The sequence below is a fragment of the Microcebus murinus genome, chromosome 5 (genome assembly GCF_040939455.1).
Source record: "Microcebus murinus isolate Inina chromosome 5, M.murinus_Inina_mat1.0, whole genome shotgun sequence".
In the NCBI taxonomy this organism is placed as follows: domain Eukaryota; kingdom Metazoa; phylum Chordata; class Mammalia; order Primates; family Cheirogaleidae; genus Microcebus; species Microcebus murinus.
This window is the reverse complement of record NC_134108.1, coordinates 101824402-101844555: the sequence shown is the minus strand read 5'-3', so window position 1 is coordinate 101844555 and position 20154 is coordinate 101824402. Positions and strand designations below refer to the sequence as shown.

The 20154-nt window shown below is 42.0% G+C and overlaps 1 protein-coding gene across 3 annotated transcripts in view; it reads left to right on the top strand.

The window, feature by feature from the left end:
- BICRAL (BICRA like chromatin remodeling complex associated protein) overlaps positions 1–20154 on the top strand; it is a 74819-nt gene that overhangs the window by 43742 nt on the left and 10923 nt on the right. For 2 of the 3 annotated variants that reach the window (XM_076003341.1, XM_012773180.3), the window contains exons 6-10: positions 14247–14352; positions 15065–15165; positions 16725–16786; positions 17423–17568; positions 19054–19148. In XM_076003341.1, the coding sequence (XP_075859456.1) occupies positions 14247–14352; positions 15065–15165; positions 16725–16786; positions 17423–17568; positions 19054–19148 (510 nt within the window). The remainder of the gene's footprint in view (positions 1–14246; positions 14353–15064; positions 15166–16724; positions 16787–17422; positions 17569–19053; positions 19149–20154) is intronic. The other variant, XM_076003340.1, reaches the window with a different exon arrangement.

Here is a 20154-nt window from a genome sequence, read left to right as displayed (position 1 = left end):
CGTGTCCTTACCTTGGGTCTACAAGTATCATTATCACTCCTATTTCACAGTACAAAGTAAAAAGGTTCAGAACATGGACAAATTGCTCATAAAGGCAAACTTGACCTGCTAGCTATCTATACCATTATGCTTCCCATTATCCCCTTTTCTATGCCCCTACCCTAAGGTAGACTTTAAAGGGACTGAAATATAATGGAAAAACAAGAGGTTGATCAGGAGTCAGAGCTGAGTCATCGGTCCTGCTCTGCCAGTGAGTGGTTTGTGATCTAAGCTTGTGTCTGAAACTCTCTGAGCCCTAGTTTTCTCTAAAATTAGGAACTCTAGCTGTGCAATAGAATCACCTAGGGAGCTTTTAAAAAATATCCATACCTGGGCCTCACCCCCATAAATTCTGATTTAAACAGTCTGGAGAAAAGGCGTTAGGCCTCAGCATTTTTTCAAAAGCTCCCTAAGGGATTCTAAAGTATAGCCAGGATAGAGAGCCACTGCACTAGATGGTTTCCAAAGTTCGTTCCAACCCTAACATCTCCTAATTGGACAACTATAACGATTGTCTAGCTGATTAATCTGCCTTTCAGCCTCTTCCTGAAGGCATATTTCCACCACATCAATCCTCCTAAAACATTTGCTTGGTGACCTGAACCTAATCATCTGGGAGCTTCCCATTCCTACAGGACAAAGTGCAAATTCCTGATGTGACAGTCAATGTTCTCCAGTCAGAAACCTTCCACTTCAACCAGGCTAGTCCCCTGTTGCTCCCTGAATAGACCAGACTCATTGTGTGTTCAAGCCTTTACTAATGCATATTCATTGAATGTCCTTTCCTAGCTTGTCTAAATTCTTCCCCTCCTTCAGGGCCCTACGCAAAGTCTCTAGAAGAATGAAGCCTTTCTCAGTCCCTCCTCGGATCTCTTCTCTGCCTCTTACACTTTTTGTTTGTACTGCCCACTAGGCATACAGCCACTTGCTGTGTTAAGTGTTTCATCATTGATTCATTCATACAACTGCATTTGAGTACCTACCACATGCCAGTCCCAGGGATATAACAATCTATTCTAGGCAGACAGATAATCCAAGTCCCAACATGGCATGTTAAGTAGTAAAATGTGCCAGGCTCCAAAAAGGATCCTCTAACCCAGATGGGATAGTCAGGGAAGGTTTCCTTGAGATACTGATCTCTGAGCTGAGACCTACTAAGGGAGAAAGAAGAGTTATCCAGGCAGAGCAGATCTGGGTAAAGAATGTTCCAGGAGGTGGAAAAACAGCTGTTGCAAAGCCTGGAGAGAAAAGAGATCATGGTGCTGTTGGGGGGAAGGAAAACAAGTTCAGATGGGGTGAGGAAGATGTTAGGTGGGAAAGGTGAGCAGGGACTAAATCATACAGTTGCACATATTAGAAGGCATGTTATCAGCCAGCGTTGTAATTTAAGTGTGAAGTAGACCTATCCCAGCCCAGTGGCAGGAAAGATGGTGAGAAGTAAAGGGACTGGAGACTATTAGGTTGTGACTGATTGGCCAGAGCGGAGGAATAAGGATGACTCACATGTTCCTGACGGACAGGGGCACCCATATTCACTGAGACAGAGAATGGGAAGAGATTTGAGGTTTGAAGAGAAGTTATTGAGTTTAATTTAGGGTATGTCAAGTCTGAGGTACTTGTAGGACAACCAAGTTGTATGACACACAACAATCTATGCCGAAGCTTGAGACCAGAATATAGGCTGAAATGGATTGATCAGCATATAAATTGCAAGAGAAGCAGTGGGAGTGGATGAAATAGACCAGAGAGAGTATACAGATAGAGAAGAAAACAGCCAGAAGAGAACCCCAAAGCACCTCAACATTTGGGGACTGGACACAGAAAGGAGTCTGCAAGTGAGAGTAAGAAGGCTCTCGAGAGGAGAGTAAAACCAGTAGTGTCCAGCATCCTGGCGGCTGGGAAAAGGGAATGCTACACAGGGAGGAAGAGGTCCACAGAGTAAAGCCCCACTGAGAATGGAGGTGAGGATGGGGCATTTCTGATGGATTTAGCAACTAGGAGGCTACTAATGACCTTGGTAAGACATGTTCCTGCAGAATGGTTGTGACAGACTGGGGCAAGAATGGGGTTGGGAGTGGTAATGAGCATAAAGAACTTTCAGAAAAATGAAGGAGAGTGAAGGGCAGTAGCTACAAGGATGTGTAGAGTCAAGGGAATTATTTTTTTAAGATGGGAAAGACTTGAGTTTTTTTTTTGTTTTTTTATTTTATTTTTTTTTTTTTTGAGACAGAGTCTCACTTTGTTGTCCAGGCTAGAGTGAGTGCCGTGGCGTCAGCCTAGCTCACAGCAACCTCAAACTCCTGGGCTCGAGTGATCCTTCTGCCTCAGCCTCCCAAGTAGCTGGGACTACAGGCATGCGCCACTATGCCCGGCTAATTTTTTTTTTTTTATATATATATATCAGTTGGCCAATCAATTTCTTTCTGTTTATAGTAGAGACGGGGTCTCGCTCTTGCTCAGGCTGGTTTTGAACTCCTGACCTTGAGCAATCCGCCCGCCTCGGCCTCCCAAGAGCTAGGATTACAGGCGTGAGCCACAGCGCCCGGCCAAGACTTGAGTTTTTTCACAGCTGATGGGAAGGAGGAGGACTCCCATTCAGAGTTTCGGTAGGGTTCTTTGTAGACAGAAGGAGGGATGCCTTTTCCATTGTAACAAGACTGGGGGGAAGGAGGAATGTGGGGGTGTAGGTAGAGCAGTAGATTTCGTGAGAGAAAGTTGAAGTTCTCATCCGGCTTATGGATTTGAAGATAAAATAGCATTGAAAGGAGCTGACTGGGGGAAAGAAAGGATTGCTGGACAGGCATGAGGTTGGACACCAGTTAAGGTTGGGCATCATCATTATAACACGTTGATTTATCATATCTCTGTGGGCCTGAGTATTTTCTGGATGGTAAAGTTTCGGAGGATAAGGACAGTATTTGGTATCCTTTGGCTGCCTTCTCTGTGATTAATACAGTGTTGTGTACGAAGTGGATTCCCAAATGTCTCATCAAGGTACTTTGGATTACAGCTATCAGACACTCACCCTAACCTGTTTAGGACAGTGTGTTGTGTGAATAAGCCCAAGTCCAGGAAGTATGGTAGCATCTTATGAGGGTCAGAAATCAGGTTCTCTGCTGTTCTCTGGGCCTCTTCAAAGTAGCTTAGCCTCTTATCTCTCCTTCATTGTTCTCCTGGACTAAAATGACCACCCCAGGCTATCTTTACATTATTCCAAGTCAAGCATTTAATAGCCTCTGGCAAGTGCAGTGGTTTCTAAAACTTAACAATACCTCAGAAGCAACTGGAGATCTTTTAAAAATTGTAGATTCCTAAGCCCCACGTTGGATTTCTGAATTGATTTTTGTGGATGGAACCCAGAAGCTCCCCAGGTGATCTTGACACAATTTGAGAACCACTGCCCTTTGGTATCCGTCCCTCACCCCATCCCAAATTCCCCAGAGAGAAAGTCAGATTAGACCACCTGTGGTTCAGTAAGCCTTGGCCAAAGGAGCAGTGTCCTAGGCAGCACGAAGGAGTGGCCTTCCAAGGAACACTCTTACACTGCTGGTGGGACTGCAAAGTAGTGCAACCTCTGTGGCAAAGAATTTGGAGATAACCTCAAAGAGCTAAAAAAAAAAAAATACCATTTGGTCCAGCGGTAGCAGTATTAGGCATTTACCCCAAAGAATAAAAGACATTCTGTAATAAAGGCATCTGCACCCGAATGTTTGTGGCAGCACAATTCACTATTGCAAGGATGTGGAAACAACCCAAGTGCCCATCAATTCATGAGGGGATTAATAAAATTTGGTATATGTATACAATGGAATATTACTCAATTATAAGAAACGACAGTCATCTGGCAACTCTCATATTTTCCTGGATAAAGCTTGAGCCCATCCTCTGAAGTAAGGTATTACAAGAATGGAAGAATAGGCACCACGTGTACTCACCATCAAATTGGCACTGACTGATCAACACTGTGGTGCTCACACGGTAGTGATATTCTCCAGGGATTGGAGGGTTGGAGTTGGGTAAACTCACAACTAATGGACACAGTGAGCATTGAAGGAGGGAAAAGGCATGCCTGAAATCATGAGGTTTGGGGGTGGCAAAGTCATAACATGCAACCAAAATGTTCGTACCCCTATAATATCCTGAAATTAATTAATTAATTAAAAAAAAAAGAAGTGGCCTTCCAGGGCCTCTGCTATTCTATAGGGGGCCTTTGTACAAATTAAGAAAAAGTACCCCTTTGGGCCAAAATATAAAAAGGCACCCTCTGGGTAAATAAGCTGCTCTGCTGGTAGGCTTGGCACTTTCAGATGGGGGTGAAGGGCAGGGAAAGATGCTCTTCCCTGGATTTTAGCTCTTAACTGCCCTCTGGCAGGCAGATAATGCCACTTTGTGTGTTTTTTCCTTGTTTTATTGCATTAGCTAGGACTTTCAGTACAACCTTGAAAGGCAGTGATGACAGGAGACATCTAGCCTTGTTCCTGATCCTAGCAGGAAAACTTTACGTTTCTTGCCAGTAAGTATGATGCTAGCTGTAGGCTTTTTTTGGTAGATGTTTATCAAGTTGAGAAAGTTCCTCTCTATTCCTAGCTTGCTGAAAGTTTTGTTCCAAATGGTGCATTTTGTCAACTACTTTTTCTGCATCTATTGATGTGATCATGTGATTGTGCTTCTTTAGCTTGTTAGTGTGATACATTATATTAATTGATTTTTGAATGTTGAACTAGTCTTGAGTACCTGGAATAAATCCAACTTGGTAGTGGTGTACAGTTCTTTTTATAAATTGTTGAGTTAGACTTGGTTTGCTATATTTTGTAGAGGATTTTTGTGTCTATGTTTGTGAGAAACTTTGGTCTATAGGTTCCTTTTCTGGTAATGTCTTTGGTTTTGGTATCAGGGTAATGCTAACCTCATAGAATGAGTTAGGAAGTATTCCCTCTTCTTCTATCTTGAAGAGATTGTAGATAATTGATATAATTTCTTCCTTAAATGTTTAGTAGAATTCACCTGTGAATCATTCTGGGCCTGGTTGGTACTTTCTGTTTTGGAAGATTATTAATTATTGATTCAATCTCTTTAAGCCTATTCAAATTATCTATTTCTTCTTGTGTGAATTTTGGCAAATTATGTCTTTGAGTAATTAGTTCATTTCATCTAGATTATCAAATCTGTGGGCATAAAGTTGTTCATAATACTTTTATTAATCTTTTAATGTCCAAGGAGTCTATAGTGATGTCTCTTCTTTCATTCCTGCTATTAGTGATTTTTATGTCTTCTCTTTTTCTTAGTTAGCCTGGCTTTAGAGGCTTATTAATTTTATTGATATTTTTTTCAAAGAATCACTTTTGGTTGCATTGATTTCTCTCTATTGATTTCCCATTTTTTGTTTCATTGATTTCTTTCTTTTTTTTTTTTTTGGAGACAGAGTCTTGCTTTGTTGCCCAGGCTAGAGTGAGTACCGTGGCATCAGCGTAGCTCACAGCAATCTCAAACTCCTGGGCTCAAGGGATCCTTCTGCCTCAGCCTCCCGAGTAGCTGGGACTACAGGCATGCGCCACCATGCCCGGCTAATTTTTTCTACGTATATTAGTTGGCCAATTAATTTCTTTCTATTTATAGTAGAGACGGGGTCTTGCTCTTGCTCAGGTTGGTTTCAAACTCCTGAACTCAAACGATCCACCCGCCTCGGCCTCCCAGAGAGCTAGGATTACAGGCGTGAGCCACCGTGCCCGGCCTCATTGATTTCTTTTTTATTATTTATTTATATGTATTTTTGAGATAGGGTCTTGTTGTGTCACCCAGGCTATAGTGCAGTGGCATCACCATAGCTCATGAGCTTGCAACCTCATTGTTTGAGGTTGGGTTCAAGTGATCCTCCTGCCTCAGCCTCCCGAGTAGCTGGGACTAAAAAAATGATAGTCCTGGAACCTTATAATAAGAAAACATTACTTATTACTCCATCTGTTTTGTCATTGCTGTCATTTATTTCATTTATACCTAAGCACAAATACATATAAGCATATGTAATCAAATACATTGTTGCTATTACTATTTTGAACAAATGGTTATCTGTTAGCTCAATTAAGAATAAGAAAAATAAGTTTTTTATTTTACCTTCACTTATTCACTCTGTCATTCTTTTCCTTTCTTTATATAGCTCTGAGTTTCTGACTTGTCTCATTTTCTTTCTCTCTGAAGAACTTCTAACATTTCTTGCAAGCCAGGTCTACCAACAACAAATTCCCTCAATTTTTTTTTGTCTGAAAAAATCTTTATTTCTCCTTCACTTTTGAAGGATAATTTCACAGGGTGTAGAATCCTAGGTTGGTGGATTTTTTATCTCAACACTTTAAATATTTCATTCTACTTTCTTCTTGCTTGCATGGTTTCTGAGAAGTAGGATGTAATTCTTATCTTTGCTCCTCTATAAGTAAGGTGTTTTTTTCCTCTGGCTTCTTTCAAGATTTTTTTCTTTCTCTTTGATTTTAGGAAGTTTGAACATGATATGCCTAGGTGTAGGGTTTTTTTTTTTTTTTTTTTTTTTTTTTGAGACAGAGTCTCGCTTTGTTGCCCAGGCTAGAGTGAGTGCCGTGGCGTCCTAGCTCACAGCAACCTCAAACTCCTGGGCTCAAGTGATCCTTCTGCCTCAGCCTCCCGGGTAGCTGGGACTACAGGCATGCGCCACCATGCCCGGCTAATTTTTTATATATATATTAGTTGGCCAATTAATTTCTTTCTATTTATAGTAGAGACGGGGTCTCGCTCTTGCTCAGGCTGGTTTTGAACTCCTGACCTTGAGCAATCCGCCCGCCTCGGCCTCCCAAGAGCTAGGATTACAGGCGTGAGCCACAGCGCCCGGCCAGGTGTAGGGTTTTTTGACATTTATCTTGCTTGGTGTTCTCTGAACTTCCTGGATCTTGGTTTGGTGTCTGACATTAATTTAGGAAAATTCTCAGTCATTATTGCTTTAAATATTGTTTCTGTTCCTTCTTTTTTTTTCTCCTTGTGCTATTTTCATTCTACATATACTATACCTTTAGTAGTTATCCCACAGTTCTTGGGATTTGGATTACTGGGGGGTTTTTTGGTTTGTTTCTTGTTTTTGCTCTCAGTTTTTCAAGTTTCTATTGATACCGGCATATCCTAAAACATAGAGGTTCTTTCCTCATCCATGTCCAGTCTACTTATGAGTCTGTCAAAGGTATTCTTCATTTCTCTTAACAGCGTTCCTATTACAGTCCTTACAAAAAGAAATGATCTCTAGCATTTCTTTTTTATTTTCTTAGAATTTCTATCTCTCTGCTTACATTATCCATCAGTTCTTGCATGTTGTCTACTTTTTCCATTAAAGCCCTTAGCACATTAACCACAGTTTTAAAAAATTCTTGTTCTAATACTTCTACCGTTCTTGCCATATCTGACTCTGGTCCTGATTTTTTTTTTTTTTTTTTTTGAGACAGAGTCTCGCTTTTGTTGTCCAGGCTAGAGTGAGTGCTGTGGCGGCAGTCTAGCTCACAGCAACCTCAAACTCCTGGGCTCAAGCGATCCTGCTGCCTCAGCCTCCTGAGTAGCTGGGACTACAGGCATGTGCCACCATGCCCAGCTAATTTTTTCTATCTATATATTAGTTGGCCAATTAATTTCTTTCTATTTTTATAATAGAGACGGGGTCTCGCTCTTGCTCAGGCTGGTTTTGAACTCCTGACCTCGAGCAATCCGCCCCACCTTGGCCTCCCAGAGTGCTAGGATTACAGGTGTGAGCCACCTCGCCCGGCCTGGTCCTGATTCTTGTTCAGTCTCTTCAAACTGTTTTTTGCCTTTTGGTATGCCTCATGGTTTTTTGTTGAAAGGTGAACATGATGTACTGGGTAAAAGGAACTGCAATAAATAGGCCTTTAGTGATGTTATGGTAAAGGGGTGGGGGGGAGCATGCTGTAGTCCTGCAATGAGGTGTCTGTTTGGTGAGTCTGTGGCCCTGGACTGTGAACTTCACCAATGCTGCTTTTTTTTCCCACCCAGTTAACTGGGAGAGGAAGGCTGGAGGGGGCCAGAGTTGTGTATTTCCCTTTCACCACATGGAAGGCTAGAGGGGTCTGGAGTTGGGTATTTCCCGTCCCCCATGTGGAAAGCTAGAGGGAGCTGGAATTGGGTATTTCCCTACCCGCAGGTATGTTAGGCTCTGATATAACCCCAGCAGGTGAGGCTGTGGTGAAATAGTTCCTCCTAAAGCATGCCTTGTTAAGAACAGAATGCTCTGGTGTATTTCAGAATGGTTCTTTTTCCCTCCTCCTGCTGGAAGCACAAGTGGATTTTCCCCTGATAGTCACTAGGGAAAATCTCACAAAATGCGAGAATCCCCTCCAAGACTGGGTCCCCCTGTAGATATAAAGTCTCAGGCAAACTGAGCCTCCAGCAGTTTGTTAGTTACAGTTCATGTTTTCCTACCCTCAGTAGAAATTCCTGGGAAATTGTGCTCATGGGTTTCTGATCCAGTAAATTGTGATTCTCTGTATCGGCCTGTCTGTCTCTCCAATTTTGAGGTCAGTAGTTTGCCCTTAACCTTACTTCTCTAATCTTAAGAAGAATTACTGATTTTTCAGTTTGTTCAGGTTTTTACTTGTTGTTAGAACAGAGTTCTAACCTCCTTACATGTTGGATCAGAAATCAGAAGTATGTTTTCGAACCTTGCTGGCCCCCAAACCCATTTCTGTGGCAATGGGGCAATTGCGAGGAGAAGTGCTGGGCCAACTCCAGATGGTCTCCATTCATAAAATGCCTGTTGATTGATGAATATCATCTTGCTAGTATGTAACTGGCTTCTTTCAAAGTATATTGCAGAGGGGGTAAATTGATAGAGTAAATATTTGAGTTCACTGGGATTTTTCTATATATCCACATGATATGAAGATAATTCATAGTTCTAAAGAGTTAAAATTGTCCATTGATATTAGTGGAATTCTTGGAGCCAGGTTCTCAACACATTATCCTTAAGTACCTTTTATGTTTGTGAAGAAAATGTATTTCAAAGACAAATCTTCTCTCTAAAATTTCAGTAAAACAAGATAATGATAAATTTTATTTCTGGAAAAGACCATCAGCTGGTGGCAACCTAATATTTTGTTTTATTTTGTTTTGAGACAGAGTCACACTGTGTTGCCCAGGCTAGAGTGCCACGGTGTCAGCCTAGCTCACAGCAACCTCAAACTCCTGGGCTCAAGCGATCCTCCTGCCTAAGCCTCCCAAGTAGCTGGGACTACAGGCATGCGCCACCATGCCCGGCTAATTTTTTCTATATATTTTTAGTTGGCCAATTCATTTCTTTCTATTTTTTAGTAGAGACGGGGTCTCACTCTTACCCAGGCTGGTTTCGAACTCCTGACCGTAAGCAATCCGGCTGCCTTGGCCTCCCAGAGTGCTAGGATTACAGGCGTGAGCCACCGCGCCCAGCTGCAACCTAATATTTTGGGGAATTGAAGGAAGCCAGTGGCTTCTGAGGGTGGGTGTTTGGGACTGTAAGGAGGGAGAGACCCCCTAGGACTTATGCGTCAGGGGAATTCATTCAGTGTTTTTGTTTTTTTTTTTTTTTTTGAGACAGAGTCTCGCTTGTTGACCAGGCTAGAGTGAGTGCCGTGGCATCAGCCTAGCTCACAGCAACCTCAATCTCCTGGGCTCAAGCGATCCTTCTGCCTCAGCCTCCCGAGTAGCTGGGACTACAGGCATGCGCCACCATGCCCGGCTAATTTTATATATATATATTAGTTGGCCAATTAATTTCTTTCTATTTATAGTAGAGACGGGGTCTCACTCTTGCTCAGGCTGGTTTCGAACTCCTGACCTCGAGCAATCCGCCCGCCTCAGCCTCCCAGAGTGCTAGGATTACAGGCTTGAGCCACCGCGCCCGGCTCATTCAGTTATTTTTATCTAATAACTATCAACTCTGTGCCCACTGTGGTGCCAGGCCCTGTTCTGGTGCTGGGGATGTGGCAGTGAACCAGACAGACAAGAGTCCTACCTAATGAAAGGACTGGGAGCAACCAGGTCACCAGTGAACTAGACAGTGTCGTCCCCAGCAGTGGCACTTTCTAAACATACAGAGCTGGTGAATGGAGGGGATTCCAATATAGGGGCCAAACCAAGTTCCCCAGTGGATACTGATTCCTGCCACCGTGGCCCTATCCAAGCCACCCACAACATCTGCCCTGCAGTGTAACAATTGGAGTGATCAGTAGTCTAGATCCAAGGAAATGGGTAGAGTTAGGCCCAGAGGCAATGGTTAGAAGATCAAAACTCACCAAAACCAACACTGAACACCCACACAGGAAGACAAGGAGACTTTAAAACTCTTATCCCAAAACATACTCATGGCCGGGCACAGTGGCTCACACCTGTAATCCTAGCACTCTGGGAGGCCGAGGCAGGAGGATCGCTCGAGGTCAGGAGTTCAAAACCAGCCTGAGCAAGAGCGAGACCCCATCTCTACTATAAATAGAAATAAATTAATTGGCCAACTAATACTAAAAGGGAAAAATTAGCCGGGCATGGTGGCGCATGCCTGTAGTCCCGCTACTCAGGAGGCTGAGACAGGAGGGTCGCTTTAGCCCAGGAGTTTGAGGTTGCTGTGAGCTAGGCTGACGCCACGGCACTCACTCTAGCCTGGGCAACAAAGCGAGATTCTGTCTCAAAAAAAAAATAAAAATAAAAACCAAAACATACTCACCTACCGAGTAGTCATCTTGTTTTAACAGAGTACAGTACTGTATAAAAATATCCTCAAACTATAGCAAATCTTCACACTTTGACATTAGATTGTTCTGTTTTTGTTTTCTTTTAATCTTATGTATTGTGAAATAGAGCACATTTAGAAAAATGCATAAAGCATAAATGTAGTTAACAATCCTAGCACTCTGGGAGACCGAGGTGGGCAGGTCGTTTGAGCTCAGGAATTCGAGATCAGCCTGAGCAAGAGTGAGACCCCGTCTCTACCAAAAATAGAAAAAATTAGCCAGGCATGGTGGCACGCACTTATAGTCTCAGCTTCCTGGGAGGCTGAGGCAGAAGGATCTCTGGAGCCCAGGAGTTTGAGGTTGCTGTGAGCCAGGCTGACGCCACGGCACTCTAGCCCAGGCAACAGAGCCAGACTCTGTCTCAAAATAATAAAAATAAATGTAGTTAACAAATACTTACAAATCAATACCCATGTCACCACCATTTAGCTCAAGAAAGAGAGTATTGCCAGCACCCTCAGATCTGTCTCCCAGCCTCAGCCCCTCTCCTGACTTTCATAGTGAGCTCTTTCTTGCTTTTCTTTTGAATTTTACCACTTATATAGGATAGGTTTATATAGCATAGGTTTTGATTCATTTGTTTCTTTAATAGCCAGGAGTTATTCTAGGTCTCATGCCTCATAAATAAGGTGAGAGATCAAGCTGGCTAATGCCATTTTTATCAAAACACGATGTATGCTCTGAAGCCACAAGGAAAACTTTCTTCTGTTTCATGTGAACCAAGCATATTGAAAGAAATTCCAAAAATGTATACTGGTGACATTCTTGCAAAGACCCACCTAGTATATAGCCTTTCCCTGTTAAGCAACATTTTCCCAACTTTTATTTGGTTGGTTTTTTCCTTCCAGGTGGCACTTAGTTTCTACCCTCTGGACACATTTGTGGGAAGGCCTGCACTCAGTGTTGCCCAGCCTGTCCCCAACACAGGTGCCCCCTCCACGTGGAGCGCTTCCCTGTACTGCTGCAGGGGAGTGAGGGTTATCTTCTGGGGGCATGCTGTGAAAACTAGAAGATTTGACATTGACCTTTCCCTGGTGGTTTTCCTAAGAATTCATTGCCTGTCTATGTAGAATAGTGCAGGTTTGTCCTTCCCTTTTAGTGGAAGAATGAGAAAGGTGACCATTTCCAACTCTAATAAAAAGCCTCCTCCAGTGTTTCTTGGGTGATATCAAATTCCTTTCCATTTTTATGTTAGAAAATAGAACCAAATAGATAATTTATTGTTTAGAACAGAAATGCTGACATGAGCTTAGTTTGCCAATGGTCAGGCATCGCCAGGATCTGTGTGAGCGCCCATACATGAATGGTTGGTAGGATGTTTTGCTTGGGCCAAGGTCTTTAAAGTCTCCTGTGTGGCCGGGCGCGGTGACTCACGCCTGTAATCCTCGCACTCTGGGAGGCTGAGGCAGGTGGATTGCTGCAGGTCAGGAGTTCGAAACCAGCCTGAGCAAGAGCGAGACCCTGTCTCTACTATAAATAGAAAGAAATTAATTGGCCAACTAACATATATAGAAAAAATTAGCCAGGCATGGTGGCACATGTCTGTAGTCCCAGCTACTCGGGAGGCTGAGGCAGCAGGATTGCTTGAGCCCAAGAGATTGAGGTTGCTGTGAACTAGGCTGACGCCACGACACTCACTCTAGCCTGGGCAACAAAGCAAGACTTTGTCTCAAAAAAAAAAAAAAGAAATACATATAGAAAAAATTAGCTGGGCATGGTGGCGCATCCCTGTAGTTCCAGCTACTCAGGAGGCTGAGGCAGAAGGATTGCTTGAGGCCAGGAGTTGTGAGGTTGCTGTGAGCTAGGCTGACACCACGACACTCTAGCCCGAGCAACAGAGTGAGATTCTGTCTCAAAAAAAAAAAAGTCTCCTGTGTTGGTAATTAGACTAAATCCACTGAGAGTATATAATATAAAACTTAAAAAAAAAAAAAAAAAACTGAAAACCTACTATACTGTGAAATAATAATGGCATAAAGGGTTAGTAACTGAAGGGGTAATTTAAAAGCCCGTTATCATCTTACTTAAAATGCATTATAGAGATAACAGATTTTTCTGGAGCCAAAAGGGACTTGTTTGTTCTTAAACATCATCCGGTTCATCTTCCTCATGTATAGAAAAGCACACAACAGTTTAAACATACAATTAATTTTTCTGATTATATTTTGCACAGGCTAATATTAAATTGAATTTACATTTCCCAATGACATGCCACCTGATGCTGCCATGACACAAACTAGAGACATACCAGATGGCAGAGATGAAACGTACTTTACACCATCCACACAGCAAAACAATGAGTGTTGATGGTAGATTTGGGGTTGGTTATTGGTCCCTGATCAGGTACCAGGAGTCTGTGCACACGACACATAGGAACCAACAGGATTATAACTGTAGCAGGCATGATATAAAATTACTGAGGATAGGCTGGGCGCGCGGTGGCTCACGTCTGTAGTCCTAACACTCTAGGAGGCTGAGGCAGGAGGATTGCTTGAGCTCAGGAATTCGAGACCAGCCTGAGCAAGAGTGAGACCCCATCTCTACTAAAAATAGAAAAAATTAGCCAGGCATGGTGGCATGCGCCTGTAGTCCCAGCTACTCAGGAGGCTGAGATAGGAGGATTGCTTAAGCCCAGGAGTTTGAGTTTGCTGTGAGCTAGGCTGATGCCATGGCATTCAAGCCCAGGCAACAGAGCAAGACTCTTGTCTAAAAAAAAAAAGAAAATTAGGATAGAAACTAAATTCCCAGCTTCAGCCTTTGCATTTGAGCACCACAAACACAGCAGTCCCTGGAGCAAGAAAATAGTCTGGTATCAACTCAGTATCTCTGCTAAATAGCTTCAAGAAAATTCATTGTACCCATAGATTTGTTTTTGTTTTTGTTTTTTTTCTGAGACAGAGTCTCAGTCTGTTGCATGGGCTTGAATGCAACAAGCTAGGCTGTGCCATGGCGTCAGCCTAGCTCACAGCAACCTCAAACTCCTGGGCTCAAGCAATCCTCCTGCCTCAGCCTCCCTAGTAGCTGGGACTACAGGCATGTGCCACCATGCCTGGCTCATTGTTTTATATATATTTTTAGTTGGCCAATTAATTTCTTTCTATTTTTAGTAGAGACGGGGTCTTGCTCTTGCTCAGGCTGGTTTCGAACTCCTGCCCTTGAGCGATCCTCCCGCCTCAGCCTCCCAGAATGCTAGGACTACAGGCGTGAGCCACTGCGCCCAGCCCATGCCCACAGATTTTTAAAGGATATACTTTGCAATTCTCCTGATTTGATAGAAACAAAGTTTTAAAACTTTTGTTTTGCTTTTTAATCTAACCCGAAGGTAATGCCAGGTAGGCATTAGGAGGGTTGGTTGGTGTTTTAAATATTCCATTAAAGTTTTTAGTAATGAAATTAATTTTTTCATCTTGATAATATGTTTCACAGGCTCAGAAAAAAAGTTTGAATCAGACTTCCCCCATTTCTGCTCCCAAAACCGCAGACGGCCTGAGGCACGCGCAGCTCTCTGGGCTCTCGAACACCGCACTGCCAGGTCAGGAGGCTTTGCAGTACGCTCTCCTCAGCATGCCCCTGCCCTCCGCCACCCAGAGGATGCGCCTCCCACCTCCCTATTCTACATGGAACCCTTCTGACCTAACCTTGCTTCCACTTCAGTTATCCCTTTTTTCTATATCCTTTCCACCCAAATAACATGCCACATTGCATTAACTCTAAGATGCCATCCATTGTAAGATGTACCATCATTTTATATACTTCTAAGAAAGAAAAAAGCACTTCTAATTAAAGTATGATACATTAAATTATGTGAAAAAATTTGCTTAGAAACAATGAAATCTGGTATTATATGACACATATGACTTTTTGTAAAAAAGTCAAAAGCTTGAACATTCCATGTCAGTTACCTCTTTGGGCCTCCTTTTCCTTAAATTGTATTTTAGGGTTCTGTAGTACTGATAAATTATTGGCTTGGGGCCTATTTCTCAGACTATGTATAATTTAAAACTATAGCATTTATAGCTTTTATTTACTACTATTTATTTATTTACTTCCTGATTTGGCTTTAGTAACCTCTTCCTCTAGAGCTTGTAGATAAATATACTGCTCTGCTCTCCTTTCTCATCTATAATAAAGAAATCCCTTTTATAGAATGTTCAGTAATCTATATACATCAGGCTCTAGGGATTATACAATAGATCTGATACACTGTTTCTTTTGAACATTGTCTTATGTATTAATTCTAATAGGACAGGATTCTGGAAGCAAAGTTATATCGGCATCCTTAGGAACTGTACAACCACAGCAGGAAAAAGTAGTCGGATCATCTCCTGGCCATTCAGCTGTGCAGGTAGAAAACTATTTGCAAAGCTTCTTCCTAACTGAATGAAATGTAGTTGTGTCATCTGCCTTGTGGTTACTGGCTACCATTGTGTGCACAGTTGGCCCAGTCCCCTATGTGCCCACAAAAGGGTGGCCACTGAAGATCTTCCTGGTGAGCCAGGCCTTGTTATGTTTATATTTCTGGCATGAATGTGATTCTATTTCTGACATGTTTACAGTGCTTCTTTAATTCCTCATTTCCTCATGGATTAATAATGAGCCAGCACCTACTAGGCACTCAAAAAATGTAATTTACTATTTAAAGATATCATTTATTATCATATCAAAGTGGATCTGTTCTACCTAGTTATGCTGAAAGATTTTTTTTTCTATCATAGCAGCAAAGAGTATATTAAGTAGGCAGTCCCCAATGTCTTTTGATCCAACTTTGGCTTTTTTTTTTTTTTTTGAGACAGAGTCTCGCTTTGTTGCCCAGGCTAGAGTGAGTGCTGTGGCGTCAGCCTAGCTCACAGCAACTTCAAACTCCTGGGCTCAAGCGATCCTTCTGCCTCAGCCTCCCAAGTAGTTGGGACTACAGGCATGCGCCACCATGCCTGGCTAATTTTTTCTATATATATTAGTTGGCCAATTATTTTCTTTCTATTTATAGTAGAGACGGGATCTCGCTCTTGCTCAAGCTGGTTTCAAACCCCTGACCTCGAGCAATCCGCCCACCTCAGCCTCCTAGAGTGCTAGAATTACAGGCGTGAGCCACCGCGCCCGACCAACTTTGGCTTTTAAACTTCAGAAAATTTCAAACTATTCATCTAACAAGGAAGGAAAAATTTTTTGTTTTCAGCTAAGAACTTAGTTTCTTCTCCAACAAACTTACCAATTAGGGGACAGGCACAGTGGCCTACACCTATAAATCCCCGCACTTTGTAAGCCCAGGGCAGGAGGATCACTTGAGCTCAGGAATTCAAGGTTACAGTGAGCTATGGTTGCACCACTGCACTCCATCCTGGATGACAGAGCAAGAGCCTGTCTCTGAAAAAAAAAAAAAGAGTTTAATGAAACTTGCTACGTCTGGCCCTGCCTAGAATACACAGTGGAGGATTTGGTCAGGTCTGAGGTTCTGATGTAAGGTATATTTGTTCCCCTAATGTGATGCAAGAAATGCCCTGTTAGATCACACACCTGGACTGGATGTAACAGAAGCTTAACCATGTGTGCTCCTGTATACACTGGTCAGAAGACAGATTAAGTGGTATTTACTGAGTTTACAGATGTTAATGGAGTTGGTACCTACAAATACATTTCTTCAAAACTGTAATGTTGCATTTGGAGGGAGTTAAGGATTCAAAGTGCAAACTGAGTCCTTCTAAGGAACTGACAGTGGAGCTTTCTGTAATCTTAACACAGTACAACTTTGCTACTGGAGTCCATGGACTTGTTTTATTTTTTAGCAGAGCACATTCTATAGTCTTAGAATATGCTCTTTTTAAGTAGTTGAAAACATTTGAAATATGCGTAACTGTATTCTTTTTTCTACCAAAGGGAATAATAAGAGATGTGTTTTGTCTTTAGGTGGATAGTCATTCGGGAGGACAGAAAAGGCCTGCTGCAAAACAACTAACTAAAGGAGCTTTGTGAGTTGTCTTTGGAAATGACTGGTCAATTTTGAACGTTTCTCTAGCTCTCTAATCTTCATTAAATACACTACAGAAGTCAGGTTATAATAATGAGTACATAGTGAGGCAGAAAACTCATTTAATGAAAAAAATAATCAATATATTAGCCTTTTTAAAATGTACTTTTGAAATCTTTTTCTATAGCTTGTTTTCATTAGGACCTATACATATATCAAATGTAGTTTGAGGCTACTGTTTTCTCTTTTCTTCTTAAGGAGAAAAGTTCTCTTTTTAGAGACAGAGAGTCTCTGAGGAGAGTATGATTTGATAAACTCCTGTGTTTAGAACAGAACTATTAGAACTTGGCCAATGGTCAGGCATGGCCAAGGTCAGTGGGGGTGCCAACACATGAACGGTTGGTGGGAACACTGTGATTTTGAGGTTGGGGTCACAGTTTGAGTCCCTTGTAGAGATGGTTAGACCAAATTCCAAACCCTCTAGGGTATATAAAATAAAACTGAAGAACAAAACTGCTGTACTGTGATTAATAATATCCCTGTATGTCTTATTTTCTTTGCATGCAAATAAACATCATGATTAGATTTGATTTCCTAACATGACTCTACATTGACATTGGCCATTTCCCTTTGAAAGCATTCTCCAGCAGTTACAGAGGGACCAAGCCCACACTGTGACACCCGACAAAAGTCAGTTCCAATCACTAAGTGATGCGGTGCAGAGACTGCTCTCCTACCACGTGTGCCAGGGCTCCATGCCCACTGAAGAAGACTTGAGGAAAGGTAAGCAGGCGGCAGCCCTAGAGTGTCACTCTGCCACCAGGCACCCTCCCATGGCAATCCACAGAAGAGCAAGAGCCACCTTACCCCCAGATGATAGACAGGTTATTGTTTTTAATCACAGACCAAATTCATTCCCTATTTACTTAATTCCCAGTCCATGTTCAGGGATGTGACTTATTCTTCTCAATATTTTGTAAAGGGAAGCTAGGCGTGGTGGTACAGGCCTATAGTCCCAGCTGCTCAGGAGGCTGAGGGAGGAGGATCACCTGTGCCCAGGAGTTGGAGGTTGTAGTGAGCTATGATCACGTCACTGTACTGTAGCCTGGGCAACAGAGTGAGACCTTGTCTCTAAAAAAAGAAATAAATATGTTGTGAAGTGGATACCCAATGTCAGAGTATTTTATTGACAAACTGGGGGGCACTGAATCCAAAGCTTCATTTGGACCTCTGGCTGCAGATGGAATAGCTCTAGACTAGGTCTGCACAGCAGTTTAGTATAGTCCTTGCCTTTAGGCAGAATGCATGCTCTGAGCTGATTCTATCAGTTTTATGAATTAGATAGATACTTTACCTCCCAAAAGCATTCCCTGAGGTTCCAAAGTGAGCCCAGGGCGTTGGTCAGACGTCAAGAAACTGGCAAAAAGGTTAGGGATAAGAGCCTCTTCTCCCAACCTTGAATTCAGCCCATCCTGCTGCCTGGCCCTACTGCCTCCCCCAGTTGTGAGACTTAGTTCTACTTCTTCCCCCGACCACCGCCAAGCGCTGACTCCATCAGTGTCCCCCACTGCTTTAATCCCTCCCTCAGCCACTGCCAGTCTTGCTCCTCCTGGCTAGGGTCCCTGACCTCAGAGCACGGTAGTTTCTGTCAGTCCACTCTCAGCTTCCCTGGGTTGTCCAGGGAATAGGGACAAGATCCAGCAATTAAATGGGTGTGAAGACTCTAAGAAGAGTGAATTAGAAAATGTAGGATCTTAGAAGACTGACAGACAAAAGACAAAGCTACAGGACCATGACCTACAAGGACTAGTTTGTGTCTTTACGTTAAACTGGTCTGCCCTGCCCAAACAGTCAGACTTCATTGTTTCAACTGTTTTTGGCTTTCATACTTTTGAAAGGGAGTATAGGCTTAGGTTATCTGAACTAGCAAATCTTTCTCCATTAATTAATATTTATTGCTAATCTGTTATATGGTTTTATTTTATAGGTGATGTTCAAAGGTATTATGTTTTTGCTTTCCTAATTAAAGTTAAAATGGGATAATATTATAATGAGTTCCTATGACCACATACCAGTGGGCAGTGAGGGACAGCAGTGTAGAAGGGTGATGTTTAATCAAGGAAAAGCTAATCTGAGAAGAGAAAACTGCCACAGATAAACCACTTTTAAATGATGGAGGCATAATGCGTTGCAGTCTTAAGAAATGAAAGACCTAGTAGGTGATTTACACCCTCTTACTATTTCTCTCTCTCTCTCTTTTTTTTAAAGTGGACAATGAATTTGAAACAGTTGCCACTCAGCTCCTAAAAAGGACCCAAGCTATGCTTAACAAATACAGATGCCTTCTCCTAGAAGATGCCATGGTAAAAGTCATGCTACTGAGCATATTTGTTTTTTAAAACTCCACAGGTCATAAGTACTAAATCAGAGAGAAAAAGTTCAAGGAATTACATTTTCAGAACATAGTTTAAAAGGCACAGATATTTAAGATTATAGTAAAACTTGCACTTAGCTATTACTACAAAAACAGCAGCTAATATTTGCTGTACTTTACTTGGTGGATCAGAACTCTTCTTATTTCACAAATTGGGAAAACTAGAGATTTGGTTAAATAACTTTCCCAAGATCATATAACTAGTAAGTTTGTAGTGTCATTACAGAGCTAGGATTCAGGCCAAGACCATCTGACCCCCAGCCACTGATGCTGGCTACAGCCTTTCACCAACCCAGAGATGTGGGAGAAGCACTAGAGGCCCACCTGAAAAGACTAGCTGATGACAAATGTTAAAATTAGTTTTGTTTTTAATTGAGAGATCATGAACATGCTATCAAATTTACATTTAATTTTAAAGTCTACATCTTGATGGTTTTTACTGTATTCACAAGGTTTTGCAACCATCACCACCATCTAATTGCAGAACATTTTCATCACTCCAAATAGAAACTAAAATTAGTTTTGAAGCACCAGTTAATTAGAGAAAGGAAGAAGTTATCTCCGGAAACGATGGAAAGACCAAACTTATTCTGAGATTTTAGAAGCAGTTCTAAAATCATATGGGCTTTAACCAATAAATTGGTCTCTTACACATCATTTTCGATTTCAGATCATCTTTGAAAATGTACCTTGGGAGATTTGTTGAACTATATTATATACATATATGGTATAGGGTAAATACGTATGTGTGTGTACATATTTACTTAAAATATATATTTACTTTTATATATTTACTTAAAATTATGCCACCAAAGTCTGTAATAGTTCTTAAAATTTTTTGAAATAAAACTCTGAGACATCAAAAAAGATCAGCTCTATCGTTGTGAGGAAAGGGCCACTTATTTGGTCAAATTGTCTTATATCTGGGCCGGGCG